We start from the raw sequence: 23,133 nt of genomic DNA, 5'->3' as shown, positions 1-23,133 counted from the left end.
AAGTATTTATTAAACAATCCGTTTTCTTCATCATTCTCAACCTATCAGGAGACTTGCAAAACCTCTGAAGTCTGGGCACCTTTGGCACTGCAGCAACGTTTTAACATCTGATCCGATGTTTGCTTACATGAACTGGAGACTACCACAAAGAAACTCAAGTTGACCTTTTGGTCCCAGCGTTGGTGAAACAGCTGCCCAGAAACCAAATTAATAGGTTTACACAATGCAACATCATCAAATGAAACAAATGAGCATTTAACATTCAATTTAATTTAATTATATAAGTAGTTTATCTGGACAGCATTTTATTCATGTCCCCAGTTGACATGTTCATGGCTATTTTAAATACAAACAAGCTTAGAGAAAACACATGGTAGCTATTGTTTGCTTTGACGTTGTTAAGCAACTGGAAGTTTATCAGGTTTCTACAGCCAATTAATTGTCTATCCTAACTTAGCAGAAAGCAAGATCAATGGATCAAATCCTCAAATAGCTTTAAGCTCTGCATGTAAGGCTTTGCTTGCTACTACCAAAGAGAGCTCTGATAGCTCTCACAGTGAAAACAAAATAAATAAAAAAAGCCCTCCACTTTTACTGAGATTTCCTCTGCATTTGTCCTTCAGCTTTTTCAGTGGAGAAGCAGCATGTTCCACCAGGACGATCTAAGCTCTTCTGACGCAGGAATCCACCAACAAATCTAAACAAAATAGCAGCAGCCCAACTGAATTCACTATATCAGGCTGTACAAAAGCTGGAGCAGAGTACACTTAAAGGAAATCACTTTGCCCACCACCACCATAGCTAGGACTGCCTTATGTTAGCGTGTGCATGAGTGCCAGCAATGAGTGACAGCTTTATGAGCTTTATTTTTACTTTGTTAAACTACACAGGGAGAAGAGCCATCACTATATTTAACACATTAGTATAGCTTAGGGAAGCAAAGCAGGAACTAAGGTTTGTTTGTTTTAATAGGAACACACTGTACCAACTTCTCAGTAAACACACACCAGTCCAAGAGCCCATCATCACATTTTCTCACAATTTTCATACAAGATTGCAATGAATTAGAGCAACATTTTTAAATGCAGGTTAAGACTAAGTTTTTTTTTTTAATTAGGCATCCCACTAGAAAAAAAAACTAAGCTCCACAGAATTAACCAAATCAAGCTTCTGCACCTAACAAGAAAAAACAGCTTGCAGTTATACAGCCAATACAGTCTCATCCTGAATACTTCTGATTTCACCAGATCCTACGTAGCTCTTCAGGTACTAATATCCTCCAACACCTTCTAATTTCCACACTGTATTTCTGAACCATTATAGCACTGCATGGAATACAACTGGATCACTTAGCTAAGTTATCCAGTGTCATCAAACATCCTCGAAGGGCTACAGAATTCAGCGTACAGGACACTGAAGCTACAAATCAGGTGCAGCATGTGACAGTACTCTAAAGTCACTGTTCCATGGCTAAATCTGTGTAAAATTAATGAAAATTCTCCCCTAAAGTATTTTTTCAGAGTGTAATAATGTGAGATAGTATCAACCATCTCTCAAAAAAGTTTCTAAGTTCAGCCTTTCACTTCTAAATTACTTCAATAAATGTGAAATTTAAACATGCTTACCTTTTTTCATACCCCGTCTTCCATCCTTCTTATCCCCACTTTTTTCTTCTTCACTATTAAACTACTTCAGTAACTTTAATTTCCAAGTTCCCTCAGCAAAGAGAATTCCAGGCTACAGTCTGACACTTTGCCTAATGGGCTGGATACTGTATAGATAGCACTACTATTTAAAGATACATTTTTAATTGCCCACTCATATCTCAATTTAACATATCTGCAGTTAAGGGTCATGTGTCAATATTTCTGCTTATAGATCAAGTTAGACAGTTCAAAAGGTTTAATGAGATGCAGAAGGAGGGATCCCAGACTGAACAAAATTTTTCATTCATCAATAACGCTGAAGAGATTTTACTCTATTTCTTTTCTAACGTTCTAAAAATAAGAAATACAAATCTGAATTTTAACAGATAAAAATAAAATGTGTATTCTGATGACAATTAAATACTGCACATCCATGCATTTTAAAACTTTCTATCTACCATCTAATTATTCGCGACCTAAGGCTTTAGCACATCAGAGTGCTCTCAAAAGCATGTTCACAAAGTGGCTACATTTGGTTTTGAGAGCTCTGGGCTAGTCTAACTGTGGCCTTACCAGCCCCAGATCTCTCTGACAATTCGCTGGTACAAAGGCTTTATCAGCTACTCCAGTTTTTGGAAATGATACTCCACAGGCTTTCAAAACCCCTTCTGATATCCCATTAAAGCTGACAGATGTCTTCCTATCTCCATCTGGAAGAGCTGGGGGGGGGGGGGAGGGGGAAGCATGGGAGAGAGAGAGAGAGAGAGAAGGGGGGTTAGGGAATATAATCTAAGACACAGAAAGGAAGAAGGGTGTCTTACAGTCATCTTCTACTGAGTGATATACAGAAAAGTTTTCATTTCAAAATCTTAAAAGGATGTTGAAGACAACAGTGAAGAAAAAAACATGCAACAACAGAACCTGAAAGGACTGGCTGTGCTTACTACTACACAGCACATCAACCCAAGAGCAAAAGAAAATAATGAAAATCCAACAAAAACACACCAGGAAAAAAAATCCTGTCAAAAGCAAGTATTTAAAAACTGGACTCAATGAAGACAACTATCAAAAGGACTGGGATGTCACCCAAGGATTCACACCAGGTTGAAACATGGAGGACATACACTCAAAAACTGTTCCAGGAGCCGCCAGCAAGAAGTCTTTTAAAGAACAAGTTAACCCTTGCTCAGAAAAGTTTGCCCAACTCCTGTTCACTCAGCATCAAAATTGTTTTGCCCTTCAGATAACCTAGAGATTAGCACATCAGTAAACAGCCAGTAGAGTGAACATGTTGAGAAGCATCTTCATTAAGTCTAGAAGACCTGTTATGGTAGCTCTGTTGAAAAATCACATTATGATCATACCCAGAAGGGGGGAGGACACAACAAAAAACAACCCACCTCTAAGCAATAATTATTACTTTTTAAATCATGAACTATCATGAATATCTGGATAATGTTGCCTGCATTTGACCAAGCTTTTGGGGAGCTGGAGAGACTTCTTATGTCCTTTTTCAGTAAGGATATCATCTTGCCATTCAACCTGAAGTAGTTGCTAGTACTGAATGGATGTGGTAGTAGCAGGATAAAAATGTCAAGGTGTAAATTTGATTTATTCAAATTAAGAAAAAAGGCCTCTAGTAGAGAAACTGGAAAAAAAAAAAAGCCTACAAAGTTAAATCAATCATTTAGCTATAGTGAATACACTGGCCATTTTCAACCACTGGATATTAGAATCACATAGTTCAATACTTAGAATTTAAAAGTATATACATTCCTTTCAACATAAATATTGAAGAATGAGATACTCTGCTCAGGAAGTCTGTTTTATATTTTGCTGGGGCTTCTTTATGACCTATAAACCTAACCTTTCCCAAGGGGCAGGGGGGGTCAGAAGGCAATTGCTTAGCTTTGAGTAAAGGACAGGCTAGGCAGAAATATTACTCAGTTCCTTCAGGCTAAGTAACATTTCTTCTTTAATATCCAGAAGAATATTAATCCAAAAATATAGCAGCTTCACCTCTAAGTTTAAAAGGAATCAAGAATTTGTTCTACCTGGACAGAAATGAAGGCTGTTGCTCTCCAGGAGTATATTCAGTTCCTCCATGATACGTGAGAACTACAGGGTTTCCCATTCACTTTCCTCCATGAGTAGTTCAGCGAGATTTTGGTTCACAAGTTTGGCAAAAGATATCAAAGTTTCTTGAGGAAGTTTCTCAATTTTCCATTTTCCTCTAGAGGAACTGGTTTTGGTTTGTGGTTTTTTTTGTTGTTGTTGGTTTTGGTTTTGGTTTTCCCCCCCTCCAATAAAGGGGAACCCCCCTCTTCCTCTTCCAACTCAGGAGAGCTTGCTCAGCACATTTCTTTGCACTTCTGAAACTTCCAGAAGTTTATGATCTCTTTACCTCTCAACAAGTTGAGAGAAAGGTTTTACTTCACCTCATTTTCCCAAAATAATCTTTTCTGTCTTATCCATGTCAAAATTTATGAAGTTAAGGTACTCATCCAGATACGTAGCTTCAGTTACAAGTATAAAAAGCACAAAATTATTTTATCCATACTCCTTAGTCATTCTTTGAAATTACTTTATTACCCTGTGATGCTCTGTCTTTCTAAGAGAAATAAAGAAGCTGCCTTGTCTCAGTTAACAGTGAAAAGCTTCATAAAGAGCCTGCATAAGGGGAAGTCCAAAATCACATGAAATTATTTACTAGGTGGCATCACTGAAGCCTTTCTTACGTTACTACTTTTAGAACAAATTAAACAGCAATGACGTTTGCTTTCAGCAAAATGACAAGATGCCTTTCCTGCTTTTGCCAGAAAGGTAAGAGCAACTAAGATAGACTTCTTTAAAATAACCTAATATTAACAACTTAGTAATTTATATAAGAACAGTTTATACACAGAAATAATAGCTGAAGAAATTCCTCAGAAGATTTGTACATCTATGTAGTAACTAATGATAGCTTACAGGCACACTTAAGTATGGAAGGAACAGTAGCCTGAATATTTAATGTGAAAATGACCTTAAGCTATGTGAAAGACTTCTCAATGAAAACTGAAGTGATAATTTCTGCTTTTCAGTTAAGTAGCTTTTTCAGAGATTGTTGTTCCTATCTTTTACATGTGCTTTCTACTGTCCATCCAAAGAGCATCATTGACACGACTGCAGTCACCTTTTCAAAAAGTTTCTTGTGAAGAGATGGTATATATAAACATACACCAGGTAACTATAGCAATAAAAAAAAATCCTTTCCATGTAACAATCTTCCTCCTAGAATGAAAGTGTTCTTGTGAGTAATTCTGTGCAGCACAAGGATGTTTGCTATCTGTTGAAGGCTGGTTCTGTAGTGTTATGGCAAAGCACAACTGAAACAGTGACTAATTTGCTTTCACAGCTTTCCAACATCACAAGAAAAAAACCCCACACTCCTGTTCCACCCTCGCCCCCTCTGTTTACTCTTTTCTCTTGCTGCATTTTCTTTATGTTCACAAACCACCACTGTCTCATATAGAACATAGAAATGTAGGAATAGGGGTGAAAAAACCTAGCAGGGCCATCACTTACAAGAAACAAATAGCTGAATTTCCTTAGCAGGCAAATGAGCCTGTAAAAGCCTATATAAAATATCCATTTCAGCCCTCTAAGAGGGCGTATGTTGTTAATGCTGTACCTATAAATATCTTGAGGGAATGGTTGTGAAGTAAAAGGCCTGTGCAGAGCAACTAAGGAGCTTATCAGACAGTGATAATCCCTTTCAGGATCACACAAAGACATTGAGAAAGGTGAACAAGCGTTACAAGATGTATGTTTCATGCAAAACCTGTGGCACCTCTACAGCAGTACTTTTGAAAACGAGGAACCACAGCAAGCATCCTGTATCGGACTTTCATTAAAAGGAGCTCAATTTGGTAATCTTCTCTGCATGACACCTTCTTCACGAACAGTAATTGCATCACAAATCTCACTGCAAACAGGAATACATCATCCAAGGCTGAAGGAGCTCATTGCTCGAACAAGTACTTTACAGCAGTTAAGATGCACGTTATTTCCTAACCCTCAAGAAAAATTCTGTCAGAAATTACATTGTTCAAAGAACACTGCAGATTTTGTACGGTCATATGATCTAACAGTAATTGCCGTTAGATCATATGACCGCAAAAAGCCAACTCAAGATTAGGACAAAGAGCAAAACAGCCTTTCACCTTTCATTACCATTACCCACCCACCCCCAAGTGAAAGAATAGTATTTTCAACATCAATTACTCAGTTTTTCACAGTTCTTAGTATTGACCAAATAATTTCATCCACTTAGTCTTAAAACTTTGAGTATTACTCCAGGCTACTTTTAGTCAACTAATGGTCTAAAAATAATTCCATTTAAAGAATGTTTTATTCTGGCCTATGAAAATAAAAGACCAAGCTGTAACACAGGTTAACACAGTGTTATATGGACACCAGAATTAGTTCCTTTCTGAAGGCAGAAAGACTTTCTATTCACTTGGTTTTGAAACATCTTGGAGTAAGACAGAAGCCTACATTTCCCTTCTGTATGTTGTTAAAAACTCAGAGATGCTCGTCCAGAAAAGACATTCTGTACTACAACTCATCCCTTTCACGTTTTTGATGGATTTTATATAACTGTGTTTGTAAGTTAAGCTTATAGGGACTCCTGTCATGTTTGTGCCATATCAGCAGCCAAGAGAAAAATACTACTAATCATATCACTGTAGAAGACCCTTAACATGATTACACCTGAAGTTGTAGAGTTACAATAGGCAGGCAGAGTACAAGCAAGGTGCCAAACACACGTATGCTGCATACTATTTTGTTAAACACTACAAAACTTTAAAATCTCTCCGTCTGCTTCCCAGCGATACCTGCAAAGAATTTCCCCCTCTCTAAGTCCCAAAAGGAAAGGCAAGAAAGAGACATAAGAGTTTAACAGGAAAATTATTTCATAAAATCAGTAATGGGTTTACAGCTTGCACAAATAGTTCACACAGCAGCATGCAGAAAGGACAACTCACCTATGAGAACATCCAAGGACAGAAATCTCATTTCTCTTCCTTCCTCTCAACAGCAAACCTGCCACATGGCTTTTTAATTAAGGGCCACATTCTAATAAGATTTTCAGTACTGTTATAAAAAAAAAATAGTTGAGATCCTTATAAATTGCACGCCAGCTTTCTTTGCCTCTTGATTTTTATAGTAAACATAAATAATATCCATCAAGTCTAAATTACCCTGGTTATTGTTCCATGTGTCGTAGAGATACATCAATATATAAAAGGTCACATTTCAAATTAACCAAACTACCAACTGGCATTATCTGCCAATCTATCACATACACTAATTACCTGTGCTACTAATACACATTTGTTTTTATTAGAACTACAAAATCACTGAATGAACCAAGATAATCACTGTTCAGGGTTTGAAAAGGACTTGAAATGATGATTTAGCAGAGTATGTAAACACAAGCAGACTTAAGGTATGTTTAGTCCCATGGATTATTCAGTCTTCAAGGCAGATAAAAACTGTTCTCATAGTCTATATGTTAGACATACAGAAACCTTCCATATTTATTAGAGAAGGAGCAACAAGACAAACAGTACTTAGCACTGGGCATAAAGGAGAATGAAAAGGAGTTTCAAACAGACTATCTGAAAGTTCTTTCCATAGTCCAATTACTAGAATCAGCAAATATGCTACACTAATCAGAACTGTTAAAGTTACATTTATTTGGCTCTACACTGTCTGGATGAGTGGCGGCAATGCTACACATATATAAAATGTTTGTGACATTTGCAATTTCCCTGTCAGCTCCAGTGTTAATGGGCTAAAAACACAGACAGACTACTTCTAGTGGTCACTTGCTGTGTGACACCATTCCAAATCTGAATAACCTACAAATAATTGTTAAAGAGCTATATACATGTTTTTAGAAAGGAGTGGAAATGACAATTTTACAGACTGTTGCCTGTCAGCTTTACAGTACAGAGTTCACCCACATGTGCTGACCAATTTAAACTCTCCTTGGATTCAGCTGAAGCTGGTGAAGGGATCACACTCAAAATCCTATGCTTGGTTTGACACAGGATGCAGTGTTATAAACACAAAGACAAAAGACAATTCTGAAATCAGCCTTCTATACCATGGATTTTCAGTGTCTCCCCAACGGCAATCCTCTGGTTCGTGATATTCAAGGGGAATCACTGGAGAAGTACACAACACTGAAAAATATAATATGCTATTTCCAAAAAGAAACATCTGAAATCAAAAGTTAAATACTTGGTCTTTTACTGTAATTTCTTTGGCAGAGGGTAAAAGAGAGCCATCTGCCATTTTAATAGCATTGCCTCCCCATCTGTCCTTGGCACTGTGCAATTGTACAAATCCAACAGTTTCACAGGTTATTCTTTAAAGTTAATTCTGCTGAGAAAACGAATCACAAAATCGCAGCTCAGAGGAGGAATTATGTATCATTATGCTTACATCAAACACAGCCACCACAAGAATACAACAGAAACACAGCCCTAAGTGTTGCTCATGCCAGTGGTGATAACTGCAGCAAAAAGCTGTCCCCACAGGAAACAACTACGCTGCCCTGCCCTCCGGCTCTGACAGACATGGGGGGATTATGCTGAAGCTTATAATGCAAAGATCAGATAAAGAAGAGTTCATCATGGATTCTTCTCAGATCTCCACCTTGCTGTGCTCCCAGAGCATCACGTTTTTGCCAGAGATAATTATTAGGATATTAAAAGAAGTTCTTACTCCTCTTAAAGCTGTTGCACACTTTAGCTTTCTAACTACCACCTCTGCAGTAGAGGAAGATATAAGATTTCAAGGAAACTATACTTTCTGAAAGTTTCTAGCTTTGTTGTCAAAAACTGCTGCAATGATTGCTGTTTGCCATTTGTCAAAACACTACAAGCTACAAGTCTCCATTTTAGACTTCCTTATTAGTGGGGTGGGTTTTGTCCTTTTGTTGATAATAAGAAAAGCAGTGACATTCAGATAATGACCAGAGTCACACTGAACAAATGAATCGAAGACTTCTTGATTTTTTTCTTTTTGATTTCTACCTCCAGACACCCTCAAAAGAACTGTAGATTCTTCAATAAAGTTATTTAGTCCTACCCAAAAAAAGAATCAAAAAAGGTTTATGTTTCAACCTAATGCTGTAAGCGGGCAATAAACCCATAACTTAACTATCTAGGCCTTTGCACAGTTAACTATGAAGATAACATTTTTCCACCATCTTTAAAAATTGCTTTTCTCTTTTAATAATCAACCTTCGCAAATTTCCAAATCAATTAAAGGAAGAACATTACAAGTACTCAAACCAACTCTGAGAACTTGATGACAGGTTTGACAACATCGCTCACTTCTGCACAGCCTTTCATTTTTTTATTATGCAAGAAAGCTTAGTCATTAAGAAAAACTTCAAGTGCATTTGCAATGCTTGTCACTCAACAATTCACCACAGAGTATCAATTTATTTAATGAGAATCAGGCTGAAGTAGTAGCAGACCATTTTATTCAGCTGTTTCATAGAAAGTCTCATGAAAATAGGAAGAATCTTCCCACGCTAGTGTGGTAAACTTATCACTATAAGTGTACAAATAAAAGTAGCTATACTGCAGTCTTATTCTGCTGGTATTTTGATGTGAGATCATTCAAGATAAACCTTTAGTAGTTTCTTACTGAATACTCTATTAGCAGCAGATTTTTCTTCATGCATTTTTCTTTAGCTCTTATGCTAGAACGGCAGGATAATGGGATGTCAGGATAGTATTTTCAGTTCTTTAAAGGGCAAAAGCTACCAATGAAAAAAAACAAGTTATTTGAACATCACACTTACCATATCAGATAATCAGCTTTTTTTTCACCTCCAGATTTTTAATCCTTTAAAATAACCATGAAGTTTTCTCTCTTGGCCAGTGCCTGCCTTTTCTTTGGAACATCTTCTCCTCTATCTGGCAGGTACTCCACACTCACACAACGTAAACAGGAGAGGCCCTGGCACATCAAGAGATGCCAGCTGGCACCGCACATACTATTTTTATTTTATTATTGAAAGGTTAAAATTGAAATTCAGAAAGCTGAACTAAAACTAAACTAGCAAGGATTTCTAGTAGGAATGGGTAGACGCTACCATGAGAGAAAAGCAACCTTCAAAACCAGAGCAAATCTGAGCTCAGGAAGTTTCTGTAGTTTCAAGAAGAGTTCTGGTAAAAGAGTACAGTTTGCAATGGTACTAACTGCACATTTAAGGTGCTTAAATGCTGTACATGAAATTATTTTGGTCAGCATGTATGCCAGAATTGAAATACATCCAAAACCTAAGCACATTCAATTCAAATAAGCATGCATTTAGAAAGAGGCTTTTCTAACATTTTAACTGCAAGTACTTTTGTTCCATTGACTATTCACATTACACAGGAAAGGAAAACAAGCACATTTCAAGCAAAAGAAACAATATGAAAAACACAGCGTTTAAAATAATCACATTACCTTGTCAAGAGTTTGTAAGGGCTCCACCTCATAGAGATGGCATGTAACAATTCCAATAAAAAAAACCACCACAACCAACCACCAAACAAAAAATCCACCAAAACAAAACCACCCTATATTATAAACCTTCTCAAGCACTGCACTGGGGAACAACGGTTCTCAAACCAGGAGCTATTTAATACCTTAACAAAATGGGAGTAAGTGTGCATGGAAAGGATATATGAATAGCACAGACTATGAAACTATCTGTACCCTGCTCGTATCTCCCCAGAAGTTGCTAAGGATACAGGTACTAGACTAAACATGATCAGGTTCCAGCAGATGAAGAAAATTATTGCCCGTGAGTGGAATTTCCTGACTGCAGTTGAAGTCTGCCCCAGTTGCAAAATATAGCACATTAGCTTAAACATTATCTAAGGTTCTCAGAACAAGTCTATATGCACAATTTCTTTGACGGTTCCCTCATATGCTCTTTTCTTAGCAAAGAAATGATCAGCATACTAAGAACAGAGGGGCAGCGGAATCCTTCAAAGGCATAAAAAACAAATGCAGATGCTTGCATTCTGTGCATCCCAGCATGCAATTCCAGAAGCAGATTTAGTCTGCAAATACCCAAAACTTATGTGAGTAGTTCTATATAGCTACATATCATGATGTCATAAAAACCTTCTGTGTAAAACTAGTAGTAAAATTCCCAAACAAGTTGACAATCTCTGCTTAATAAAACAGTTGTTGGGTTTTTTACCTCTTATTTTAGAGAAATTTTAATTCAGATAGGTGTTTTATATGTCATTCTCGGGCTGAAAATACATTTATGTAATATAATTAAAAAGAAAAAAAAATTTTTCCAATCACAGCTGAGATTATTCCTTAACTCTGTACTGCAGAATACAGATTCAGGTGGGCCAACTGCAGATATCTGAGCTTTAATATGTTACTAAGATTTTTGCAAGGAATGCAATTGCAGCATTAGGTATATAGCTCTGTTTGCATTTCCATAATCCTATTTTCTATATAGAATTTACATGGTCTGAATATTTAAGAGACAAAGAATATGCATCTGATTCAGTTGACTTTTGCTGTTGAAGTCTGATAGTATTAGCTGGTATGTCTGCAGAATTTTATTGTTTGCTAAAGGAGCCAATGCTAGTTCTGAATTACCAGATTAGTTTCATACCTCTTGTTTGTATTTCAATACTGGAAACAAGCTATTATTCCCAGCTCTCCCCTCCCTTTTCTGTAGAACATGTCTTGCAGCTTGTAAAATGTCCTTACAAGGCAGCTTTACTCTTTTTGTAGAGATCTCCTTCCCCTTCTCCTCCTAAATGAGAAGGATCCAGGACAGGGCAGGGAGATTCTCAACGAATTACCAAAACACTTCAGTAAAAATCATAGTTTTATTTGTTGTTTCTGTTTTTAATCTGTCTAGCATATTTTTTGATTGATCATTATTAAGATTTACTAAGTAACAAACATCAAGGGACACACTTCTTTAGAAAGTTCAATCCATCTAAGTATTTACAAAAGCAAGGAAGCTTAACACTGCATTCATTTAAATACATACCTCCCACATTAATAAAAACACTACTTTCTTTTTAACAACAACAAAAAATAAATATGCCAAACAGCACAGCTTTATGTGAAGCTTTCTGGTTCTAATAATAAATGTTTTTGTTTGAAAAACCTATTTCATATAGTATTTAATAAAAATTACTATTTTCTGTGTAGGAAAGTAGATGTGACAGATGCAAACCCAGGTACTGATGCCATGAATGCTCACACATGTTAGCAAAATTCGTATGTTAGGTATCACATTTACCTGTATTGCTAAATACACCTCCACTGCTGAATTATGCAAAATCACCTCATTTTCAAGATCAGATTGTACAGACTTGAATATATATATAATTTTAATGAACTTTTCTGGTCAAAAAAGACATATTCAGCAAGTTCAAGATCTTAAGCCCACTTACTTAGCCCTTACTTCCAGAAACTCTAGATGCACTTTATAATGAAACTGGAATGGGCATCAAGTACCCAGCCCCCATGAAAAGCTCAGGGAAGCAAAGCAACTCACTCACCACAGTCTCTACCAGTCCTTCTCCCAAGGAAAGCTCCAGCAGGCAGTGCCACAGAGCACCAGCATGCTCACCAGAGAAAAGCAGCATCCAAGGCCTCTTACACAACCCCTCAGACTAACATACTCATTGGTAACTGCCAGAATTTCCTCACATGCTATGAATACAAACCAGCCAAGGGAACTACATACAGCTCAATTCATGTAACGAGAAGCTCATACATCTTCCCTGTTCAGGAAGTTTCTGCTGTCCACTGTCATTGCTTTATGAAACACCAGTTGCCTATAAATTAAGAGTTTAAGAAATACTAAGGGAAGGGACCTCAAATAAATAAATAAATAAATATGGCCATGCAATGCACTCAGAAACCCTCAACATCCATACTGAGCTAGTTAGGTACTTGTACACACTATATTGTATTGAGTGAACCAGTCAACCACAGTTTTGAAAGTTTCAGTTTATTTAGCATGTGAATCAATACAACTTTTCTTTAAAACAATGAACCAAGCTGCTCTAAGTAAATTTGCAGTTTTAATTTTCTTAAGCCATTTCGTTGAATAGATGAGCATCTGTGGTTGCAGAAACAAAAGTCAACACTCAACAGAAACTATTCCTAATTTAGCTTAATTTCATGGAGCTATTTTCACAGCAGCTTCCACCCAACCCTGCACAAAGGCAAGAGTAATGGCAGCTGTAGAAAGCTACCATGTTAGAAACTGAACACCACACCTGTGATGGAAAGAACTGGGTTTTGACTTTGGTCTCAAGTATGTGTGACCTTGAGAAAATCTGTACCAAAAAAACCAAAACAAACACAAAACAAAAGGGGGAAGGGAAAAAAAAAAAAAAAAAAAAAAAAAGCATCCACCTACATCTGTGCACATCAGTTACTGGTTGGGTACGGTAAGTCCTCTAAAATATCGGTCTGGGGAATTTTTCCAGGCAGGCATTGATGCCTCCTGCAAGGTTTGCCTGTTTAAAATGTATAATATATGAAAATGCAATGCCTGGGGATTAGTAAAAATGGAGACTACCAAACTCACTTTGAAATTGGTAGGAATCTGGTAAAGGGGGTGACAAGAAAAGTAGTCATGAAAGGGAAAGCTGAAGTGAAATTACTAAAGTTCCTTCAGTATCAGTCTCAGAATCAGTCAAATGAATCTGTAAACAAACACTGGAATTTACCAGACAAGATCCTCCCATGCAGACACAAGCAGATTACTAAAGTGACTCATGAGACCCCACTTAATTTTATTTTCCTGTTAATTCCAATACCCCATTCCAAACATCCATATATATATATATATATCTATATATACACACATCTATGTGTGTGTAAATATATATATATATATATATTGGCTTAGAACATACTTAAGGAAGAATACCAAAATAATGGCAAGTCTGTCATACAGGAGGAAGCTAACGGAAGATGGCTGTTAAAAAAAATAATGGAGACAAGATTGTCCTTGATAAATACACTGATGAAAGATGAAGAATTCTCTGAAGGACAACCTAGGCACAGTCAACAACACTGTCTATGAATAAATCTGGGCTGTAAATCAGAAAAATCTTCGAAGTAGAACAGTGCAGTACTAAATTATTTTTTCAGTAAACCAAAAGTAATTAAGCCACTCACCTCCCCAGTTAAAGACAGAGCTTGATTACTGAATGAGATGAGTCCTTCTACAAGGTAAACAAACTTCACCATGGATACACTTAAACTTTATTTTCCATTTTTCTCCTAAGGCCAACGCCAGGTGATAGATGCTCAAACGTTCTCTTACCCTGTATAAGTCTCACAGCGGATAAATGTGATTTGACAGTGGAAGGCGTCAGTTTTAGCTAGACCAAATGTGTCAGTCTGAATCTGTCTGTTCTGAACCAAGAACAGACGAAAAATAATCTAACTCTAAACTTGACTTTCCTTTTTGAGTATTGGTAAATGACCCATCCCTACCATTCAAAACTACCCAAGCAAGAAGACAGTTGTGAACAGAAGAGAATCAATCCTATTTAAAGGGGATGGAGGGCAATGAGTCCTATTTAGAGGGCAAACAAAATGTTTTTCCAAGTATTTGATACTTTAAGGAGCATGAACTTTGTTTAGATGTAACAACTTAGTGAGATTTACATGGCTATAAGAATGTCCTGTGACCAAAATAAAACTAATTTGAAAAATAAGGATGGAATACTAAACCTCATGATTTTGAGACTTTAAAAATCTCCACCTATTATAGATTTGACATACACCTAATTCGTGAGTCCTTATCCGCTTACTTCAGGTTTCCTGAACGCACCTCTGAGATATGCTGATCTTACCACCATTAGTATGCAATGCTAGCCACATCGTTGATCTGGTCCCCAAAACATCTATAATATTAAAACACCTCTCCTAGAAGGGGGCATGGACCACACATAAGCAGCTTCCACTCTGGGAAAATTAATCTCATTACATGTTTTGATTAACATGGCATTGAAAGCAATTTATTAATTTAGGTAGATAAATCATGTTAACCACAAATAAACAAAAATTTAATGACACCAATTCTTGCCATCATTACAAGTAAAATTAATTTAGTTAATAGGTCTTTTAGCATGAAATATTTTCCTACAGCAAACAAGCTGGCTGGGTACGCATGAGCTCTGCCAAGCTCTGCTGGATCGTTTTCTTTCTGTAACGTGTGCACATGCACACACACACAGAACGCAGACACCAGTGGCCTTTTCTTCCTTCCTTCCCCCCCCAAAATGCAACAGCTATGAAAGACCATAAAGTGCTACAGGTATAGAAGAAACATTACTGGGTTTCAGAAGCTCTTCCATCCAGCAGCAGTACACATAAGCTTATATATCTTAGGCTTCTCCAGCATTCAAATACTACTGGGAGGCTTTACTTGAAAGAGTAAGCAACTACAATGTTTTTAACATGCTAAAATTTACTAAGTATAAATTATGAATATCAGCAAGAGTACCATGGAAAGATGCAGAAATTTGAAAGAAACCTTTTTCTTACCCTCCCTCCACCTTTTGGGGTGGTGACACCAAAAAGCCCTGAGAAAGAAGGGGGTTTATGCCACAACGAGCAAGGCATTTAGTCCCATGAGCCTGTATCAGTGCAATGCTAACCACAATCTCATAGCTGTCCATGCTGCATGAAGAAAGCAAATATTAAGTAATCTATCTTACACCCAGGTTTCATTTCTTTAATTTTAAAAGCAGTATACACAGTATAAAAAGCACCACAGTAAGCTTTATCTTTTCACAGCTACAGTGTTTCATAAACAACCAAAAAATGTATTTTTTGAAGGGTGCTTTCTGTACTGGAATTTACTGGTGTTGTGGAGACACTTCACACTTGTGACATCTTTCTATAAAAAAAGGTGGAAAACAAGTCTTTGAGTGCGTTTTAATAACCAAAGTTCAGCGGCACCTGGAGCTGTTCCAAGGGAAACCAAAGGTCATCTATCCTACAGCACAAAAAAACCTCCCTGCAAGGCAGTACCACAGCAACACAGCTCTGTCCATGTTACATGATATTGTAACTGAATACACATCTGCACTTCCTGATGAAAAATTTGAATAAAATCTGCCAAATGAATAAGGTTTCAAGATAAATCTCTGAATTTTGTGGCTACTTCTTCCAATGACCAATAGCCTATTAAAACCATTCATACAAGTCTCCCAAACCAAAATCATACCTAAGCACTAGCTTGAAATCTGCTATGCAATACAAGTAACTTCAAGGCCTGCCTTGACTAACTAAATCACAAACCTATCTCTCCAAGAGGTTAAAATTTAAATGAAAGCTTACGCTTGGCAAATCCCATCAGATTGTCAAATATGGACATTATGTAGGAACCCCATCTGTTCATGCAGCAACATGAATATGCAACGTGACTGCTGCTGCAACACTTGCATTCACATTGCGGAAAATTTATAAGCAAGCAGTTCTTGAATACAATCGTATCAGGAACAAAGTTCTGAAAACACATGCAATAGATTGCTTGCCACAAATATGAGCTTCAATGCTCTAAGTTTATGTTTCTCTTCCTCTCACATCCTGAGATGATGAAATTTTACAACAGAGGTATATTATACTTTGCACTTACACGGAGGCTTGCTAATCTTCCTTGTTGGGCAATGTACACTGTTCATTGTAGCACAGGGAACGGACAGCAGGTAGAAGGCAGCTTTCTGCCATGTGACCCAGTGCATTGCCCATCATGCTGTACAAATTAATTACCAGTTTCACAGATAAGGAGAGCTGCCAGCTTGAGGCCACAGGGTTGGACAAGGAGTTCAGAAAAGCTGTATACTTGCCTGCAGACTATATATGTAACAACCGGGAACTAACTTTAACATCAGGGTTTGATATATTCTTCAATATACCTTACACCTGTCAAAATTCATGCACATACTCACTCAATTCAGCTAACATTCAGGTGTTTTTTTTTTTTTTCTTATAGATCAGATTCTGAATTTTTTTAATTCTGCACATCATAACTTCTGGCTAAAGACGGGTTTAGGTAAAGTTCTACATCTAGTGGAACGTAACCACAGCCATGCTTCCCACAGCACTGCCAAGTGTATGTTGGCAAAGTAAAAATAGATGCACAATAAAAAGAATCAACTCCTTAGACAACACTTTTAGGATGGGGGAAGAGGCTGTCCAACTGACAAACCAATTGACTGATTTGGCTGTAACTGAGCAAAAAGAAAACACATGACCAGTCATGAGCTTTTTCAACAAGAACACTCTACATTCAAGGTGAAAGTGACTGCCAAAACATAAATTCTGTTTTTATGGATGCCAGACAGTTCTCTTGGAAAGCATCACCTGGATGTTAACTTGTTGGAGCAGTGTATAAATTCTTGGTTAGTGGCAAGAAAAAAAATAAAATGCCTTCCATCACAAGATGAAATGTTTCATCTTGACCAGCAAGTATCCATAGCATCCCATTTCCATTATTAAATAAATTATTCTTTGTTACTTTTGAGAGGTTTTGGGGTTGGTTTGTTTTTTACACTAAGTCTGCATGTTCTAGTCTCACGGTTTCCTGTGAAATACTTGCTACTTACAAAAGGTCAGGAATACACGGAATAGAAGCTACCTCAAATCACCAGGTAGGCCAAAGTTCCTTTCCACCAATACAATCAACTTAAACCAACAGTTGCATGCACTCATCTGTAACAGCTTGCTCAGCATATTAAGTATCACTCCCTAGACTTAAAAATCTAATTACAAAAAAAAAAAAAACCCAAACCAAAAAATATGCTGTAGCACAATTTATGCTTCTCAGTTTCCACTAAAGAGGCCCTGGATTAGAATAAAAACTAAATCAAGGATAAGATACATTTGCAAATTTGCTTAAGACCTTCCTCCACAGCTTTTTTGAGCTCTGGGCTATAGCTGATACTTCTATGCAGGGGCATTTATAGAAGCAATAGATTCAAGAGAAATTAGGTAAACACAGTTCAGCAGAATATATCCAGCAGCTTCCCATCAAATGCAACAGGAATTAGCAGGGCTGCAAAGCTTTAAAGTGAGTTTTCTAATTCAAACAACGGAAGTCAACACATTTCAGAACAAGCTGACAACAACCTAGAAAAACAACACTGGATAACAGCACAATCATCTCCTCTGGAAGGAAATACTAAAACCACGTCACACAAATCCTCCATTCTCTGATATCACACACAAGACATTTCTCATACTAGGATTAAACAGAGGACGAGTTTGTACAAACATACATGCAAAAATGTACACTGAGCTCAATATATTCAAGGAATAAACAGACAGACTGCATTTCTGTGTCTCCGCAAAACACAGCAGATGTTTCTTCAAATTCAAGGCGTAACTGTTTTTAATACGGAATTAAAAAAGGAACTACCACCTTTAAGCTAGGTTTTTGTTCCCTATTAATCTTTTCCAACGAACAAAGGAGGTTTCCCACATAATTTTTTTAAAATCCCCACAATACCCTTACAAGCCATTTGACAAATGCACACTAAATGTATATGTGAAGGAGGAAGCTGGACCCTGACACATGAAACACCTTGGCCTACATTTCTCAGGAGGTCAAATGAAGGACAGATACATGAAAAGCAGTATTTTAGCAGTATTTACATTTGTAAAGCAAAATATTTAGCTAATTTTTATTTCAATCTCTCAGTTCAGCCACCTCACGATTAAATGGAAGAAAAAAAACCTACAGCCCTCTCCTGTCTTCCAAGCCATAGTCAAAATGGTCACCCATCAAAAAAACCCAACCAAAACCACCAAAAAACCATCCACCAGCACCCCCTAAACCCCAAGCCCAGACCTTGGAATCATAGAGGCATAAATAAAAGCAGCAGAGATGACTTCACATACGCTAACCATAACCTGAGAAAGTAAATAAACAATTTTAGCATTTGGACAAATATATACCTGCATATGCTAGGACTTTCATGTCGTAATACCATTTCTGTTTTACTTAGGTTTTAAGAGAGGCTTCAGAATTAGGTGCAGAACAAACCCTCAGAAACTCAGTCTCAGTTCTTTCAGGAACAGGTGTATTTCTACCTTGCTGTCAATGCAGACAGATGCAAGTTGCTTAAATACCTCAGCTGACCTGTGGTTTCAGATTGCAGTAGACACAAACCAATGTTTTCTACGTACAGTATTACGTGCAAAAGACAGAACCAATCTATAATAGAAGTTAAGTGTTTACCATTGTGCTTATTTCCTTGTTTTTGTATTTGACTAAAAGCTTTCATTTGCAAGTATGATCTGGACCTAAGCAGTAAAACGTTACCAGGGAACACATCCGTATTTCAGTGTCAGAACACAGACACACAAGCTGAGTAAAAGTACTCATACTTTCCCCCATGTCTAGCGCTCCCCTCTCTCCCAACAGAGGCAATTCTGAAAGTGGAGCTGTTCAGATGTGCAGTCAAGTCTTTACTTTGCCATAAGCAAACACACAAAACAGAAGCACCCATCGGTGCCAAAGAGTTTGCAGCTTCTGACAGAAAACAGCAGGAAAGTCATAGCCAAGGCAGTCCCCAAGAATCCCTTTGTTGTTAACATTTCAGCAGAAGAGATCTGAAAGGAGAGGGGATCCAGGCCAAAGTAGTGGTGAAACATGATGAGAGAAAATTGGAAGCTCCCAAGAGGCACAGGTGCATTCAACTGATCTGTACTTTTAGGCATACTTAATAATCTTGGGAGTTAGGACAGAAAAACATCTCTAATGTAGCTGTTACTCCCCCACCCCCGCCTTCAGCTTGGTCAAACTGAGATGACAGATGATGCCAATACCTTTTTAATTTTCCATGTCTCCCCCGAGTTATCTTACATATTGGGTTTGGGTCACATGTCCATTGCAATCAATGGCTACACTTCCACAAAATTCCAGCTTTCAGGAAAACTTGTAAGCAGTGTTTTTAGAGTATGGCTTCAAACTATGAAGCTACATGCCAAAGCCCTTTCTCTGAAGCATGTGTTACAAGAACAGCAGCAGAGTACGCTAGAGTTCTTTTCACCCATCCTCCATGTGGAAATACATTAAAGTATGCGTTACAATTTTAACTTTTTCTAGTACATACCTCCCAGTAAGAACACCAGTGACAAGCTTTAATGATTACAAAAGCAATACACGCACCTTCAAATTTGGATGTAATCTGTTTTAAGGCCCATCAGTGTATGAGCTATAAACAGAATGTCTTTCTGTAAGAGCAACAACAGTCACAATGGAGAGAGAAAATAATCCTTTGCAAAGAAAAACAGAAGTGGTATTATCAAAATCATATAATGCTCGCTATGGATAATTTAACCATGAACTGCCAGGAAAATGAATTTCAAATCTAGTTTAAGCTGTTAAGAGTAAGTTATAACCAACAAACACTCACCACAATAAATTTCAAAGCCCTCATTCTCACTGGTATTTCAAATAATCGCAAATAATTTTCAAATACTTTCAAGTTCTTCAGATTTTCACTAAAACAAAAACATAACAAAAACTCCAAACCTTCAAAACAGAACACCTAACCAAAAATTTTTATTTTTTTTGTTTTTTAAATAACACTCTTACAAGTGCTCTCTATTACTCTAAGCTTTCTGAAGGACTCAATTTTAACAGATAGAACCGGCAGACTGCTCAATTATGGTAATTTGCAACTGAAACAAATCCTTGCACATCAGCATGCAAACCTATCCACGTTAAATCACAGAATGTGTCAAAATGAAAAGAATGCCACGACCAAACTGAAGGACAGAGCGAACAATAAACATTAAAAAAGAGCAACCACATGTTAGCAGGTAAGTCATATTACACAGGATGGAAAAACATTTTTTAAAACATTCCTAACACATGGAAGAAGGCAAACACACTGCTTCAACAGGTAATTAACTTGAGAAACAGACTAGAGTAAGATAATGACAAAAATAACTAAAATCCCAAGCTTAATTCTTGTCCTCACAAAGACAAAAATCTGCTTTACTGGCAACTAAATGTCCTTAAAGATAATACTTTATGTGTGGGAGTAACTTCATGTGTTCGTAAGAACAATAAGTAGCATTAAAGATATTTGTGTTATAAACTTGCCCAGGTAAATGTGTACTCCAGAGATCAGAATCTTCAGCTAGATAAAGAAGAATGATTTTCTCCTCCTATGGAGTACAGGAAGCCACGTTACAGCTTGCTTTCTTGTAAAATACCTGGTGCTGACACAGGATTCCTGACTAAATGAAATGTTGGTCTAGTGACACAACAAAAATGTTTATCTCTGCATCACGAAAAACCATACTGAAAAACACTAGCCTACATGCTTCACTTTTCATTCATCTCCTTAATGTATTTTAAATTGCTTTAGGGATCATGAGGTGCTCTACTCTGACAGCTTTAGACAGTAACATACTCTTCCCACAGCCAAGATTACTCAATACTACCACCAAAATACTGTGCTGAGAGGGTGGGGCTTTCTGCCTCCTCACCCATCAGAGCTTGTTGCAGTGAAGTGCAATTGCTCCTGTCACCTCTGGCTATGCCTTGCATCTGCAGTCACAAGCTCATAGGAAATACCCTCCGCTCCAAAGAATAGGAAGATGCTGGAAAAGATTTGGGAAAGTTCCTGCTAAAAAGGAAGATAAATGACAAGTGAAGCCTTCAAGGCTTAAAGCTTAGAAACTCGCTAAAGCTAATGGAATAGTTGGTCCCTGAAAGCTCACGAGAGCTCTTTCACAAAGAGGCGATAACCTCCAGCTGATTCCTACATTACTGTTAATACTATGTATGCCCATAAACGAAGCAGTTTGTATTTCTGCTGCAGCAATCTAAGGGCTGGGAGAGGCGTGTCTGGGCAGTATTTACAAAAGCACACTATAAAGGAAAATGCACTGGAACATCACCCTCCTCTCAGAGATGCCACCAAATTGCCATCAAAGGCACAGTGCTTTTGGCCACTACAGAGAAAACTTCAAAATTAGTTACTAGCAAAAATTACAACCAATGAAAATATTTTAGTAATTTAATTTTCAAGTATGATCAAAGAAGCAAACGTTTGTCTAATTATTTTTTTTAAGTCAGAAAACGAGGCCCAAACCTGTTAAGAAAATTAGATCTGTTTATATGAAATCCATTTGAATCAAAGCCAGAAGAGTCTCAAAAGAGAAGATAAAAGATGTACAGATAATGACAAAAAGAAAGAGATGATTTGTTAATGATTTGGTATTTGGAACTGACAAGGGAAAAGTAAAGTCACCTCACAGAAGTTCACTTTTATCTACATTGCTTTCAACACAAGAAAAACAACACTGAGAAGCCCAAAGCAGCACACTTTAGAGACTGGGTAATAAGAAAATCCCAACTTCATCAGCTGTAACAATACAGAACTCAGAAGGAGCACATAAATTCTTCACTTTATTCTTACTTTTCTGTATGCTTGTTCACTGTTGCACTTAATTTTAGGGGGGTATGTTACATACACTTTTTTACTCCTAAAAATCAGCCCCATAATCAAATCATGCAAGCTTGTCTGGAACACACTCTTGATACAAACCTAGCTGTTGATATACTATCATCAATTTACTGCTAAAACTGACTTCGTAAATGTCAAGTCAAAGCTTAGTACTTCTAAGCGCAGCTTAAGAGTACCTAAGAATACATCTTACTGTAACAAGCAAAAGTGGTTTTGTTATACTGAAATAAAGATTTAAATTGCAAATATTATTTCCATCACTTAATATCAGGAAAACATGGAATTTGAATTGCCACGTACAGTCAAATGTTTAAAATTAAAACTTCTTTTTAAGTATTTTTTATTAATTTTGGATTACGATTTGTAAATAAGAGCATAGCAGATATAAAAAACTGATCATCAACTTAAAAGCACAAAGATTACTCCTGCTAGAAAAGGGGGCATAGCTTTCTTTCCCCTCCAAATTAAAACCAATGCCCATGCCTCTGCACACACGCAATTAGTCCAGAATTTCCCTGTAACTATACAGGGAAACAGATGAGAGCAGACCTTCATCAGCATACGTCTGTGACCAGATCAGTTCCTCAGTTTAGAGGGACTACTAAAGTAAGGATTCCGATAAATCTCCAAGAACATTTATGGCTGGGGTAAAGGAAGGATGGGAAGACAACTATTTCTGTGACTGAGCTGAAACCAGTTCAAAAAATTTTCATTTCAAAGCTACCTTATGGAAAGTTTATTTAGTCTTGAGAGTCTTGACTCCTTCATGTTCTACATTTAAACTGCTCTTCTTCAGTCTTGCAAGCAAGAAGGCTCAAATTCGACATTGTGTTTAACAGACATCCAGGGCGCCAGGCACTGTACAACGGATAGGCATTTCCAAGCCAAGAACCTCTTAACTCAGCTCACAGATGAAGCTGACC

At 37.3% G+C, this 23,133-nt stretch overlaps 1 protein-coding gene across 13 annotated transcripts in view; it reads right to left on the bottom strand.

Moving 5' to 3' along the window:
• CAMK2D (calcium/calmodulin dependent protein kinase II delta) overlaps nucleotides 1–23,133 on the bottom strand; it is a 209,037-nt gene that overhangs the window by 182,100 nt on the left and 3,804 nt on the right. The window contains exon 1 of one of the 13 annotated variants that reach the window (XM_055796074.1): nucleotides 12,322–12,352. The exons of 11 other annotated variants lie outside the window; for them this stretch is intronic. In XM_055796074.1, the coding sequence (XP_055652049.1) occupies nucleotides 12,322–12,337 (16 nt within the window). In that variant the 5' untranslated portion in view covers nucleotides 12,338–12,352. Of the gene's footprint in view, nucleotides 1–3,700; nucleotides 3,768–12,321; nucleotides 12,353–23,133 lie in introns of those variants that run through there. One more of the 13 variants, XM_055796073.1, reaches the window with a different exon arrangement.

This window comes from Falco peregrinus, chromosome 2 (assembly GCF_023634155.1).
Source record: "Falco peregrinus isolate bFalPer1 chromosome 2, bFalPer1.pri, whole genome shotgun sequence".
Lineage (NCBI taxonomy): Eukaryota > Metazoa > Chordata > Aves > Falconiformes > Falconidae > Falco > Falco peregrinus.
Note: the sequence above shows the minus strand (reverse complement) of the source record. Positions and strands in the feature narration are given on the sequence as shown.